General features: G+C 32.4%; 1 protein-coding gene across 1 annotated transcript; it reads left to right on the top strand.

Moving 5' to 3' along the window:
- Positions 1 to 8002: 8002 nt before the first annotated feature.
- Positions 8003 to 12789, top strand: LOC132719798 (acyl-CoA:lysophosphatidylglycerol acyltransferase 1-like). Its single transcript, XM_060703708.1, has 5 exons — positions 8003 to 8252; positions 9096 to 9310; positions 9996 to 10132; positions 10642 to 10754; positions 11180 to 12789. Exons 1-5 carry the CDS (start codon positions 8033 to 8035, stop codon positions 11617 to 11619), a joined length of 1125 nt encoding a protein of 374 aa, XP_060559691.1. The 5' UTR covers positions 8003 to 8032; the 3' UTR covers positions 11620 to 12789.
- Positions 12790 to 14179: the final 1390 nt, after the last annotated feature.

The raw sequence follows: 14179 nt of genomic DNA, 5'->3' as shown, positions 1-14179 counted from the left end.
CCATATATGTACCTTCTCTTTTAGAAAATCGCTTCTTGATTTGTCCGCAGTTTGATCTAGCCTCATAAAAGCATCAAGATACAGGTCATATAGATTTTCCATCATTAACACAAGGATTCAGGGATAAGCCAGTCTAATTCCTAGAATAAAACCAATAAAGGCATTGTCATAAGGTCAGAAACGTTTTCACGTACTCTTCTTTATCTAAAAAGTTTCATGCAACCTTATATATTACGAATAGCTTTGCCTAAAACTTTATCGAAAATGTTTTTTGTTGTTGTTCGATATATATATTTCAGCAACTTCGTTTTATATAGATTTATTTCCTTTTAGTACATGGACAATTGAGGTAATAAAAGTTTAACAGCAATAATAAAAGTTTAACAACAGAAAAAATTAAATACAGTACACATTTGATCGAAAATATTTTTACAGTAAAATAAGACTTTTAAAAATTCGCCAAACTTTATAAAAAAAAAAGTGTTTGTGTGGCTTGTCTGATTACCAAACTTTATCTTTCACTTTAATACTTTGCAAGTGTGGCACAGCTGTCTCCTGGTGAAATTAAAAAGAGCCGGTATTCAATGACTCCTTCTCGATTGGTTTTCGGACTATATATATCTGTCAAACAGACGCCAATCTGTTCTCCTTCCTGGCGCCAAATCTGATTGGTCTGCAATCAACGCAGGAGTACCTCAAGGCTCGATTCTGGGTCCGCTTCTTTTCTTAGTCTATATTAATGACATTGTTGTTGACTTAAGGTCCTCTGTAAATCTTTTTGCCGACGATACCAGCCTGTATTTAATCGTTGACCATCCTGTTACTGTGGCTGAAATTCTTCAATCTGACATTAACAAGATTTCCTCGTGGGCTGATAAATGGCTAGTCAAGTTTAAGCCTTCCAAATCTGAAACCATGCTAATCACACGTAAAACATCTCATCTATTCCACCCACCTCTGTCTATGCAAAACCAGACAATATCTTCAGTGACATCTCACAAACACCTAGGCTTACATATTTCAGACGATGGCTCATGGCATATTCATATTAATCATGTAAAAGAGAGAGCTTGGAAAAGGATACACATCATGCGAAAATTTAATTTCAGTTTGATCGTAAATCTACAAATAATAAAAAAAATAAAAACAAGCAAATCTAGAAATAATCTACCTGTCCTATATCAGGCCAATTCTAGAATACGCCGATGTTGTTTACACCAACTGTACTCAATATGAAAAAATAAACTCAATAAAATCCAGCATGAAGCTTCAAGAATCGTCTCTGGTGTTACTAAACTTGTGTCCATTCATAACCTCCAACGAGAGGTCCCTTGGGAATCTTTAGACAGTAGGAGAAAGAAACATACATTGATTCTTGTTATAGACTCTCTCTTGACTACCTATCAAGTCTTGTGCCTCCCACGAAATTCGAACGATATACAAGGGATACATACACGAACCTCTCTACACTATAATGCTTTTCTTCCCTCAGCTCTCAGAGAATGAAATGAACTTCCAGATGATATACAAAATACCCCTTCCTTATCTTCTTTCAAGTGTCTTTTAAATAGAAACATTAAAAAGTGTCTAAAATATTTCTACACAGGTATTAGAAAATGGCAAATATACCATGCACGTCTACGAACAGAGTGTAGTTCTCTTAACCACCATCTTTTCAGAAAAAAATATTGTAAACACACCTCTATGTGGACTTCAAGAAACTAACCATCATTTTTCTTTGAATGCAAACAATACATTACTACCAGAGACATCCTTTTCCAAACACTTTCAGCTAGATTACTGTAATGTAACTCTCCACACATTACTTAATGGCAACACAAACTTAAGAAGACATCAACATCAGTATATTTCAGGCAGTTCAAATATATATTCGGGATAGTTAACTATTTCCATAGTCTATGCTGCATCTACTGCTCCTCCAGTTTACTTACCGAATAGATTTTCCTCTTCCTCTTTTCCACTTTTCATTAATTTATGTTTCTTTTCTATCTCAAGCTATAAAAGTCTAAAACTGAATTCATTTATTAACAAGACAATTATTGCATTATATCTATTTAGTCCCTGTTTCTACTCCTTTCAGGTATAAACACCTACGATATGTTTTTGTTTCGTAGGTCGCTATCTCATCTTTTTTACTTTTTCATGTTTCTTTAATCTGCAAGTTTTAATAATTATTTTCTCTTCTTATTCAATATTTCAAACATTTTCAAACCCGTCTTATTTATTGTAATTAATGCTATGTTAGGAAAAGGCCTTTATAAGCATTTTATGCTTTCGGATCTGATCCTTTTTCAGCATTGTATTGTGTTATTCATTATTGTATGATAATTTTGTCTGTACAAAATGTTCGAAATAAAATATTTTTAAACCAATACTTTGCAATGGTCAAACATGTAAATCAACGGAGTTACAGGTCAACGGTTATAAATGATACGATATCGGTGTTTGTTTGTTGAAATTTATTTGATAGAGATGTTTCAAAAAGTAGTACATTTGATACTACTAAACACTTAACCCATTACTTCATATACACGCCTTTTAACGCCTTTTTCAACCCCCCCCCCTTTTTGTTGTCTCAAATGGTGAAAAAATGCCTTATTTAGGCCCCCAACACTTGTTTTTGTTTGAGAAATGTTGTTAAAAAAAGTGACCACTTTTTCGGCGCGGACCCCCAACCAAAAGATACATCAGGGGGTTGCCAGAAGGGTGCCCCCTTCTGTTTGGGGGGTTTGAAGGGGGGCGGAGTCCCCCTCATCGCCAAGAAAATTTTGGACTTGTGAGAGGCCATAAATGACCTCAGATTGATCATAAGGTAACGTGTAACCAACGCTGAAAAGCATTTGACTCTATCTCAATCCATTGAGAAGTTGCAGCACTTTGAAATCAATTATGATGGAAAAAATCAACGCAAAATAGTGATTTTTGGCAATTTTGAGATGTCCCCTCGTTGCCATGGTAACAGAAAATTTAAGCCTGAGCATGTTGTTGCAAGGGCATTGTTCCAGTCAACATTTGTGCCAAGTTTGATTAGTGTTGATGCAGTTTTTATAGTATTATAGCAATTTGAACTTGTAACGAGAGACTTTTCAATGAAAACAGCCATTTTTCACAAAATGCTTATGAAGTAATGGGTTAAGATAAAGAATAATAAGGACTTTGATAATGTCATCCTTACGAAATAAACGTGTATGTTACCTTATAGATTATTTAATAACATTCAGCTAATAAACCACAAAAGCAATATGGTTGTTTTTGCAATTTCGCAATTCAAACTTTTTTTTTTTTTTTTTTTTTTGGGGGGGGGGGGGGGGAGAGGTTATGGCTTTTTGGAGTTTTTTACTGATGTTATATATAGATGAATAATTTAATTTGTATCATTTATGTTTCTACATATTTGACATGCTAATTGTATCTAATTAGATGCATATTATTACAAACAACAAACTTAAGAACAAATTAATTTTTGATAATTAATTATTGATAATGATAATAATCTATTCATTAGATTAAATTAATACTTTATGTTGCTCCGTTCCTTTGTTTGCTTTGGGGATATTTTGTTTTGTTTATTATTTATTATACATTATATGCATTTATACATTATATAAATATAGCAGAAATCAAACTAGAGGTACCAATGATAGTGATTTACCTCATAACACGTCTGTGACCCTTAATGAAAATTTTAGGCTGAAAAATGTAAAACTTCTGTCAAAATGTTGGTCATAATTCCGCCAAAAGTTTCGCAATACACCGAAATACGCGCCAGTGCCATTGATGACAATATTTCTGTGAAAGTTTGTTCAAATCCCTTGAGAAATGTAGGGGAAGTTGCGCAGACCCTGTTCGCCGACATGCTCCAATCTAATAACCAAAATTTTCCTTACGGTTAATAGTTTTTTATACACTTTCAATGTACTCCATTGAGAGCCTGTTTTCAAAGTTTTCCTAAATTTTCTTAGAAGTATACTGGTTGATCTTGCCAATTATTAAATACATGTACTTTTACCCTGCAGTTCTGATTTTGGTAGACTTTGAAAACGTCAGGTACCATATTTGTTGTTAAATAAGTCATATTTAGCAATAATCATATGGTAAAAATAATGAAAGTTCATGAATTTCATATCCGTTATTTTAAAACTTTAATATCACATTTCAACAACATAATTATGTTACTTAGAAAAAAGACACTTTGATAAATATTTTTGTTCATTGATAAAACTTTATGTACTAAAAGTTCATTTTTTAGAAAGTACAGTGTAATTTTACACAAAGATTTAATTATGAATTTTTAAAATAACTCTCAAGTGGAATGCTGTTGAACGGTAATATTTTCAGATTTCTGCTGGCAAATAACTATTTTATGTTTTCTTTTGTTAATTAGTGTTGAGATATTTAGTTCAGAATTTCGATCAAGCCATTTGAATCGCTCTCGAATCCTCTCCGTCGCGTGAACTATCATTAACATTTTTTTAGGAAACATGACTATATGGCTCGAACATGCGATCATAAGGTTTACAGACCACCATTGCCCCGTACTGTATCTTTTCTGAAGCGAATCATCTACTGTAAAGTTTGCGTCTGTAAATGTCTTGACTAGTTTAAACTATATAAGTAATTTATACTAACATCGTTTATATTTTAGCTGCCAGTTCAAAACATTGGATACCATGGTAGGGCCATGCCAGGAAGATATATATTATCCGTTTCACCACCACGACCACCACCATTATCATCAGCATCAGCGGCAGCAGCAGCAGCAGCAGCAGCGATAAAAGAACCAACAAACAATAGTCTAGATTACCTGCCCTTTTCTCTCCGTTCAATAGTCTGGATTACCTGCCCATTTCTCTCCGTTCAATAAATTTTATAGTACGACGGGAACCAGGCTTCGTGAACAACAGCAAAAATCGTTGTCTGAATAACAGATGATACAGAAACTCTGTGAAATTGGCTTATTTGTATCAGGTCCTTAAATTATATTTTTATGAAACTTAATTATATTTTTATGAAACTTATTATTCAGGAAATCAAGCTGAATTTAGTTTATCAACTGGACCTGTAAAGAGTTTCTGGTTTCTTATTTTCATGTTTTACGGGGTGACGTAAAAAACTGAGCTTATCAGATTTACTACCATTTCGATTTAAGACGACTTTTCGCTCATTTGTAATACTGCTCTTCAAAGAGGAGGTAAATTAAAGGGAGGTGACTCGCATCTTAATTTAATGATTTTCAGGAAACTGTAATTGAGTAGGTAAGATTTTTGTTATAGATCAACTTTTCTGTTTTATTGGTAATGTCAATTAAAAAAAATATGACAATATGTTAATGTTCTGTCATCAAATGGTTAATTATTATTCAGTATATTGTCTCTGACAAAGAATAGATATAGAATTGGTTAGTCCAGCCTTGATGATAAACAGACAAAGGTCAGGTCACTTGGACTATGCACTGATGTAAACATATTTCTTTGATATTTGCAGACCTTTGCTGGTGCTATTAGCACATTAAAGGCCAATATAGTAGTTTAAATACTGGCTTATAGATTTTAGTACCAACATTGATAATTTGACAGTGTTTTGACAGTTTGATATAAAATTTATAGAACATGTACATGATGTAGAAGATCAGAGATAAAACCTTTTTTGCCATTTATAACGCTTATGCTGAATAAGTTTATTTATTTGAACCGTTGAAACAGATTCAAATATTTGCAAAACCTTCAGGATTAACAGCTTACTCCTAGAATAGACTCTAGGTCTATTCTTGGATATATAGTTTTACTTTTCACTTTGCCCTCCATTGTACATGTTTCTATTTCTATGAGGGTGCACCAATAAATAAGTAAACTAATTCAATAATGGGGAAGTGATTTAGCTTAAGAACCTAAAATGATTACTACTTCTCAAAGTAACGTCCCATTCGTGATTTGAACTTGCCCAATCTCCCGACCCATGACTCGAACACGTGTTGTAGCCTGTCACTTGACAGCTGACTGTCTGTCCACAGCACACCTCAGATCCTCTCTTGACTCAAATTTCATAACATGAAGACTGTTTTGGTTGGAAACAGCCAGAAGTCATAAATTACTAGGTCTGGGCCTAAGGGTGTGTGCTGTTACAGTTCGAAGTCAAGTTTTTCTAGTGTATCCATGACAACATGGCCTGAATGGCTCGGTGCGTTGTCTTGATTTTATATGAATCTGGACCTACGTAGATGTGGGCGCTTTCTCCTTATTGCCGCCATGAGTTCCGACGTACACAAACAAGGCACCCATCTTGCTGATATGTGGCACATTCCTGATCTATCAGTCATAATGCCCTGAGCTGTACCATATGAAATAGCGAACTTATCTAGATGTGCTCCACACTTACTCGTCTATATTTGAGTATAAACTCCTAAATGGCAGCCACTGTTTCTTCATCTGTTACAGTCACTGGTGTACCTGCACGACTGTCATCTTCAATTGCCTCTCTGCAATCTTTAAACCGCTTCATCCACTTTAAAATGGCACCATTTGACAGAGCAGCCTCTCCATAAAGTGTTTGCAAATCTTCACGAATATCGGAAAAAAAATTATAACAATGCGCTGTTCATTGTGGCTGTGCGACGCCATTTTCTAACGGAAGCCCTTAATGTGACGTCATTTACGGTTTATGACGTCATAAGTGATGACGTCAAAGTTGTGTACATGGTACTAAAAATGTGAAAAAATCTGTTTTCACAGCATTTAAAGTTTCATTTTAAAAGGAACAGTAGTTTTGACGCTATCAAATTAGTTTACAACTAAATTGATGCGCCCTTGTAATATGGGAAAACTTTTCTGTCCCGGACTTTGACTTGGCTGGCTATAGACTTGATGTGTATATTTAAAAGAAAATAAAATAAAAACAGTTAAAAAAATAAATAGATTTCTTTACCTACTAATGACATATTCAATGTCATATCTAGGGGGGTCGCCATTTTATTTTTGATGTAACTTGGTTATAATCTGAGGGGTATACTGATAACAGAACAATCACAACTTTTCGGCTTAAGAATAGTCACTGAGAAGATCCAGGTGAAAACAAAGATGTGCATGAAATACCGAATGACACTTTTAAAATGGAAGCTGGCAGGAAATAAACAGTGCAGACCATGATCAGACAACACTATAGTGCTAACTCATCTTGGTCTGAACTGCTTGCATGAATAAGATAAGTTGTCACCAGTATTCTAAGAGTTAGAGGGAAATAAAAATAAAACTTACAAATAAAATATGGGGATGGTGACTAGGACTAACATACATTGTGATTTTGGCTCTTAGCTAATAGGAGATTAGTTTAAACAATATTTTATTTATAAACACTACATGTACATAATAAGTGACAAATGATAAATTGTACGGATTGAGTTGGAAGCTTGAAAAGCTTTTTTACACAGACACTTGGGGTGTGGAGCTCAAAATGCCTTTAAAATCCAAATAAAATGTATATTTGTCAATCCCAGCACATGTACCAATCATAATATAAGCCCTTTTGAAAAAATTTCATATTTCAATGTCTATAATTTATTATTATGCTCTCTACGTAATAGAAATTAAATAAACAACAACAACAAAACCAACACTTTGTTACAGAAATTGAATGATACAATTTATTCATTGATAAACCAAATTTACCCACCCAAGCATTCATTGGTGGATTCCACTGTAATTAATATACAATTTTTATTGAAAGAGAACATTTTTATTTATTTATGATGTTCCTTTCAGAATAAGTGTTATAACTTATATTGACTTAACATTTCTTTTGAACTGATTTAATCTATTTAAGAAATTTGTTAATAGATTAAATCAGTTCAAAGTAAATGTTAAATCAATATAATACTTACTCTGAAAGGAACATCATAAATAAATAAAAACAGTATTTTGTAGAGCTTCTTCCTAAAGGAATGGATCATGTGCATTATATACTGTTGGTGTTTATTTTACATTCTAATGAATTTTCTTTCTTCTTTTTAGATTTAAAAATGGGGTTTCCTGGCGTGTGGAAGATTTTATACTACATTTTACGTGTATTACACATGACTGTCAACAATTTTATGGCAATACCTGCCTATGTTACTTGGTACATTCTGTTAACACCCTTGCGTCATTTCTACCCACCCTTATACTGGCAGATTGAGAGAATTCTTTTCAAGGCTCTTCTAAGCTTTGTTGTAATGTGGACCAATTCTGGTGGATATAAAAGTAAGTGATGTATGTTTTTATTGGTACATCTAGACTGAACATTTTAGTTTTTATGTCAAATATATAAATTTTTAGGTCTTATATATATAATAAGGAAGCACGTATTTACTACGTAGATCAGGGATACAGGCCCACATTTCATTATGAAATGGTCCCTAGTACCTTGCCTTGAACAAAATTACAGCCTTCTGAATAACTTTTTAAATTTAATTTCCAGAGAGTTTTAACTTAAAGAGATTAATATTTCTTAGAACATTTTCATAAGTTCTTTTGCATTTGACAGTTGAAGCTACCTTAATGATATATCACCACTTCATCACCTTAATGCAGTAATGGGTTAACTCCTATAAAATTATATTTGCAGTTAACCCATTACTGCACAAAGGAAAAATTTGATTGTTTAGATGCTTATTAGAATGTTTGAATATTAAGAAATTATTATTCCTGTATACACACATACATATTGTCACCTTAGTGCAGTAATGAACACCATTTAAATTATATAAGGAGTTAACATGTTACTGCACTAAGGTGACAATATAGTGCACATGATTGTCAGATTGGCATGCATGCACTAATGAAGCATTCTTGTACATGTATTTATGTGTAGATTATAAAGGATATGATGTGATTTTTTATTGGCATTTTTCACTCAACGCACTTAAATAACAAATTATATACAATCAAAGTGTTTTCCAGTGTTAATTTCTCTACTTCAGACTTTGACAGACTTTCAAGGAGAGCATAATTACTATCATAAGTATACTCTTGATTTTATTTGATTTGTACTTCACTTTAATACATTTACCCTCATTTTAATAGTTGATATTGTCTATATTATAGTTATAGAATCTGGAGATGATTTGAGTAGTTTACATGAGAAGCATGTGTTATTGTTGGTGAATCATCAATCAACGGCTGATATACCGTGTGTCATGTCCGCCTTATTACCAAAGTCTCTAGTCATTGGACAGGTCATGTGGTTGATGGACTACATCTTTAAATATACCAACTTTGGATGGGCTGCAAATCTCCATGGTGACTTCTTCATACAGCAGGTAAATAATGATATTGTTATCAAACTGTATTCTGTTTAATTTTGTCCAATTGTACCTTTGAAATTTGAAAATATTTGCATCCTAAATTAGCCCGATCAGTCCTAGATCAACCAAATATATTTAAGTTTTTTTCTCTATAAATGAACAACTAGAAGTGGGCTCCTTCCCTGAGAGGGCTCCTTCCCTAGGAGTTTTTTTCTCTATATTAAAATATTTTCTCCCATGCAATCATGCTTTGTCTAAAAAAAACAACAACATTTTTTCCAAAAAAAAAATCACACACTCACACACGCACACGCACACACATTTTAAAGTTCAGTTTCTGCATCTATTTTTTTCATTTTTTGTGTACAAGTGTATGTCTGTACATATTAATGTGCAATCATTTATTATTTTGCTTCTGGTTTGTCACAATATCAATGTTTTCATTGTATGATGAGAAACTAACAAAGTTAATGTACTAAAAAGGGTATGAAATTGCTGAATATATGTTGTTGATTCAGCCTTTACTTACATGTTGTTGTTGTTTTTGGTAATTTGATAATGTTAATGCAACTCTTGTTTTCAGCAGACATGATTTATCAAAATGAAGATCATAAGGTTTAAGATCCGCTGTTTGTTGTTATAAAGTTTTAAAATATTCATTGAGTTACTTCCCTTTAACTTTTTGTTACCTTTTTCGCAGGGCAAAGAATATAGGGATCAACAATTAGTTCGACTCAGGGAGCATTTATTAAACAATTACCTCAGTCAAGACAAGAGATGGCTTGTTTTATTTCCAGAGGGAGGATTCCTTTACAAAAGAAGAGAGCGCGGACAAATGTGAGTATATTTAAGGGCATAATAAGCCTCAGAAATACATAATTTTCCTCTATTTTTATAATAGATTGAGTAATGTTCCGGCTGATTTTGGTCTGCACTGATTGCACACAAGTAGAATCTGTTGCTGCTTGCAGGCTAGGGTTGTTATTGCTAATGATGGCAGTTAATTAATTTATATTTATAATTAACTTGAGCTCCGAGTATGTTATTTAGGTTGTCAAAGGTCAAATTGACTTTCAATCAGCTTTAGCTTCAGTTTGTGCAAAAATGAATATTAACCTTCTACAGAAACAATTTATCCTTTGTATTGCTTATTATGATTTGTATTATGATTGATATGATTTTTATTATATTGGTTATTTGATCTTAAAATTTATTACATTTAAATATGCGTACAAGATACTGTACACATAGTTAACTGATACATGTGGGAAAATTGCATATGTTTGATCATATTTTCATTTTATTTTATACCTGACTAAAGGTTAAGAAAACTTTTTTCATTCCAGATTTGCTAAGAAGAATAATTTGCCTATATTATCACATTGTACCTTGCCTAGACTTGGAGCTTTTAGTACTATTATAGATACAATAGGAAATGTAAACCGGAATGGATCAAAAGGTACGTCTTTTTTTATAGAAACAATCTGACAATTTCATCTTCATAACAATTTGCAATAAATTATCTATTTAATTTTTTTTGGGATAAAGGATAAATTTAGATATTACGGAACATATTTATCGAAATGCATTTTGTTTGAATTTAGTCCAAAACAGTAAAAAAATGCTAATAAAAATAGAAAAAAAAATGAAGAAATAAGTCTTTGCTTTGTTAATGGAAATAATGATTGTAATATTTTAAATTAATACTTGTATCAATGCTGATATATATTTAGTATTCTGCTGTTCTCCACTTAATGTTTGAAGTAATAATACTTTATTTTTTGCCAGAAGAATAGAGGCTTTGTGAATTTAGTTTTAGATAAAACCTTATATAAAACTGTAGAATGATTGTAAAGTATCATTTCACTTCTGGTTCATCTACAGAATGTCAAGAGCCAAAAAATAACAACACTGCTATAGAATGGGTGGTTGATATGACCTTGGCCTACCCAGATTCCGAACCTATTGACATGCATGGTATTTGTATAGGCTGGTGGGAACCGAGAAACATGCGTGTGCATTACCGAGCATATCCATTGTCTGAAGTTCCAACAGACCTTGAAGGTAGGGCCAAATGGCTTTATGACAGATATGAGGAAAAAGAGAAACTTTTGGAACATTTTTATAAGCATGGAAGTGGACTGGAAGTGATGGATAAACAAGAGCGAGATTTCCCGAGGGTAGTTCCTCATGAAGTGCCTTTTGATAAAGTCTGGTTTATGATATCCTACGCATTTTACGCTGTTTCTGCGTACATATTTTGGTCTAACATTTATATACCTGTATGGAATTTATTTTGGTATTTATCCAGCTTTATTTTCTAATTTTCCACCAGAAATTATAATATTTGTGTAAATTTGCTATATTCAGTAGATATTCTTTGACAGCTCCTTAATTTGATTTTGTTCCTAATGAGTTCAGCTATATCTGTTACTGTTCAATCAGTTTTGCTTATACATGACTATATGTTATTTATAGACAGTTTTTATTAACAATGACAAGGTAAAATATATCGGATCTGTCTGTCTTGAACTCTGGCTAGATTACACACACTAGTGAAATTTGAAAAAACTTTTATTGTGTTAGCATGTAAGATTAAAACTGTTGAATTTAGAGCTTAAAGAATGTGAAACTTGTTTTTAGTTTCATGTTATGATCCCGAATACTATATAGAACTTTACAGCTTTATTTTATTATCTTTCTAAAAGGAGGAAACACCAACACATTTTCTTTGCAAATGAATCCTAAATATGAGTGAAACCAGAGATTTTATATCAAAATGTATCTCACAAGATTAACTACTGGAGCTCAGCCATTTTGACAGTTTTCCACTCCTGTGAGCTGTGTTACCCACACTGTTTCATTTCATTGACTTTTCAGTTTGATCAAATGTTTCATTAAATGATCACTAGAAATTTGAGTATTGTTAAAATAGACCATAGTACACAGTTTCTAGTACATTGTATATAAAATCTCAGGTTTAAATGTATAGGAACAGGTTATACCTCTTTAAGTTAGTCCCAGGTATAAAGAAAATATTAATTAACGAGACAAAAATAAATGAAAGAAACTTGTGTTAAAAAATGGTATGTCTTATTTCCTTAAAACTTTTTTGAATTAGTTCTAGTATATTTTGATAATGTCCTTGTAGGAAAACTTGTTGTTGTTGTTGATATTGTTTTATTATTTTGTCTTATGTCAACATTTTTCTTTGAAACTAATTGAACTATATTATGTTCAAACATTTGATGGGAGGTAACTCCTTTTTGTGCTCTTCTTTTTATTTAATTTATTGCATACTTACATGTTATACTGTAATGTATATTGGCTAACTAATATATTAAAGGCACATTTTGCCTCAGAAATGAATAAATTTGGCCTTCTTTAGAAAGGGCAGACATGAGTTTTATAATGTTTAAAAAATGGGTTGAGAGCATGTGAGTTTGTCATGTGAAAAAAGTAGTGCTCAATGTGAAATTATATGTCATAAATGTGAAATTATATGACATAAAAGTAGAAAAATAGTATTTTGACTTCCATACTGAAGAAGGACACCAAAAATAAAAAGCTTTTGAGAAATAAAAATAAAAGCATTTCTGGGACAGAATGGGCATTTAAAAGTATTCACTGCCAATATGTATTTCAACTTCTTTTAAAACAAATTCTTCTTGAAAATGACATTCAGAAGAATGTGTGCATTTTCGTTTAAATTTTTTGTTGATTTCTGTGAAATCGAAGTACTTTAACTGCAGAGATTTTTTTTAAACATGTTAGCAAGAAGGTAGATTGAAAATCATTGCTTTATTTGCTGTCTAGTCAATAGCTGTAGTGAATAAATTTACATTTCAGCAATATTGGGTTGTTATGGCAACCCTTTGTCTATACAGACATTACTCTATTTGTTTTATTTCAAAAAAGGGTGTTGTAATTTTTACACTTCTAAAAGCTAGTTATAATGCCAGAAATGTCAAGTTAGGCCAGCCTGCTTTCTGTGTCTGACATTAGTCTGTTTTATGGTCAGCAAAACGGTGTGAGCATTTCAGAGCATTGAAATCACTTTAATTGAATAATTAAATTAAATTGGTCAATGCTAAGTTCAGAACAGGTCAAATCCATTGTTCAGATTTTGCATGGTATTGATAGTGTTGTTTTTTTGTTTTTCTTGTAGACAACATGTGTCATGGGATAAATATTGTATTTTCAACTCGCTTAATATACAGTCCGACCCCGGTTATTCGACAACCCTTTATTCGAATACCCGGCATTATCCGAAGTAGATCGGCGGTCCCGTTTTTATCTGTATGTAAATCAATATAAATTCGAATGTATAATTCGAAATGCATTATCCGAATACCTCCTATTTTTCGAAGTAAAATTTCGGCCCCGATTATACAATTATGAAATATTTTCACACCTATTATTCGAAGTCAGACTAATTGGCCCATATCCACTTACTGGCCGTTCTACTTGTGAAAATTTTTCAACAGTCATGCGTGTTTTTAGACAAACGTGATAATTACGCTTGGGTGTTCTTTTATTACCTTTTATGACCGAAAATGAAAAATTATGCACCGTTGTTACTGTGAAGATGACAGCGATAATTTTCATAAATACTCTATATGTGAATCTATCAAAATAGCCAAAATATTTATTTTTCTTCTTCATTAATTGTAACGCTACATGAGAGCCTTTACCCTCATCGAAAATACTAGAGTTTAGCTGTAAATACCGTATTGACAACACGGCCATTATCAAGGCTTTGCACGAAACGAAACAATACATAATGTAGAATAAAATGCAAGTATTTATGTCTCCAATACCAATACAAATTTTTTAATGTATCTTTTCTTGAATATTTATCTTTCTCAATTGATTGCAGGAAAC

This window comes from Ruditapes philippinarum, unplaced genomic scaffold (assembly GCF_026571515.1).
Source record: "Ruditapes philippinarum isolate M1 unplaced genomic scaffold, ASM2657151v2 ctg821_1_1_1_1, whole genome shotgun sequence".
NCBI lineage: Eukaryota > Metazoa > Mollusca > Bivalvia > Venerida > Veneridae > Ruditapes > Ruditapes philippinarum.
Note: the sequence above shows the minus strand (reverse complement) of the source record. Positions and strands in the feature narration are given on the sequence as shown.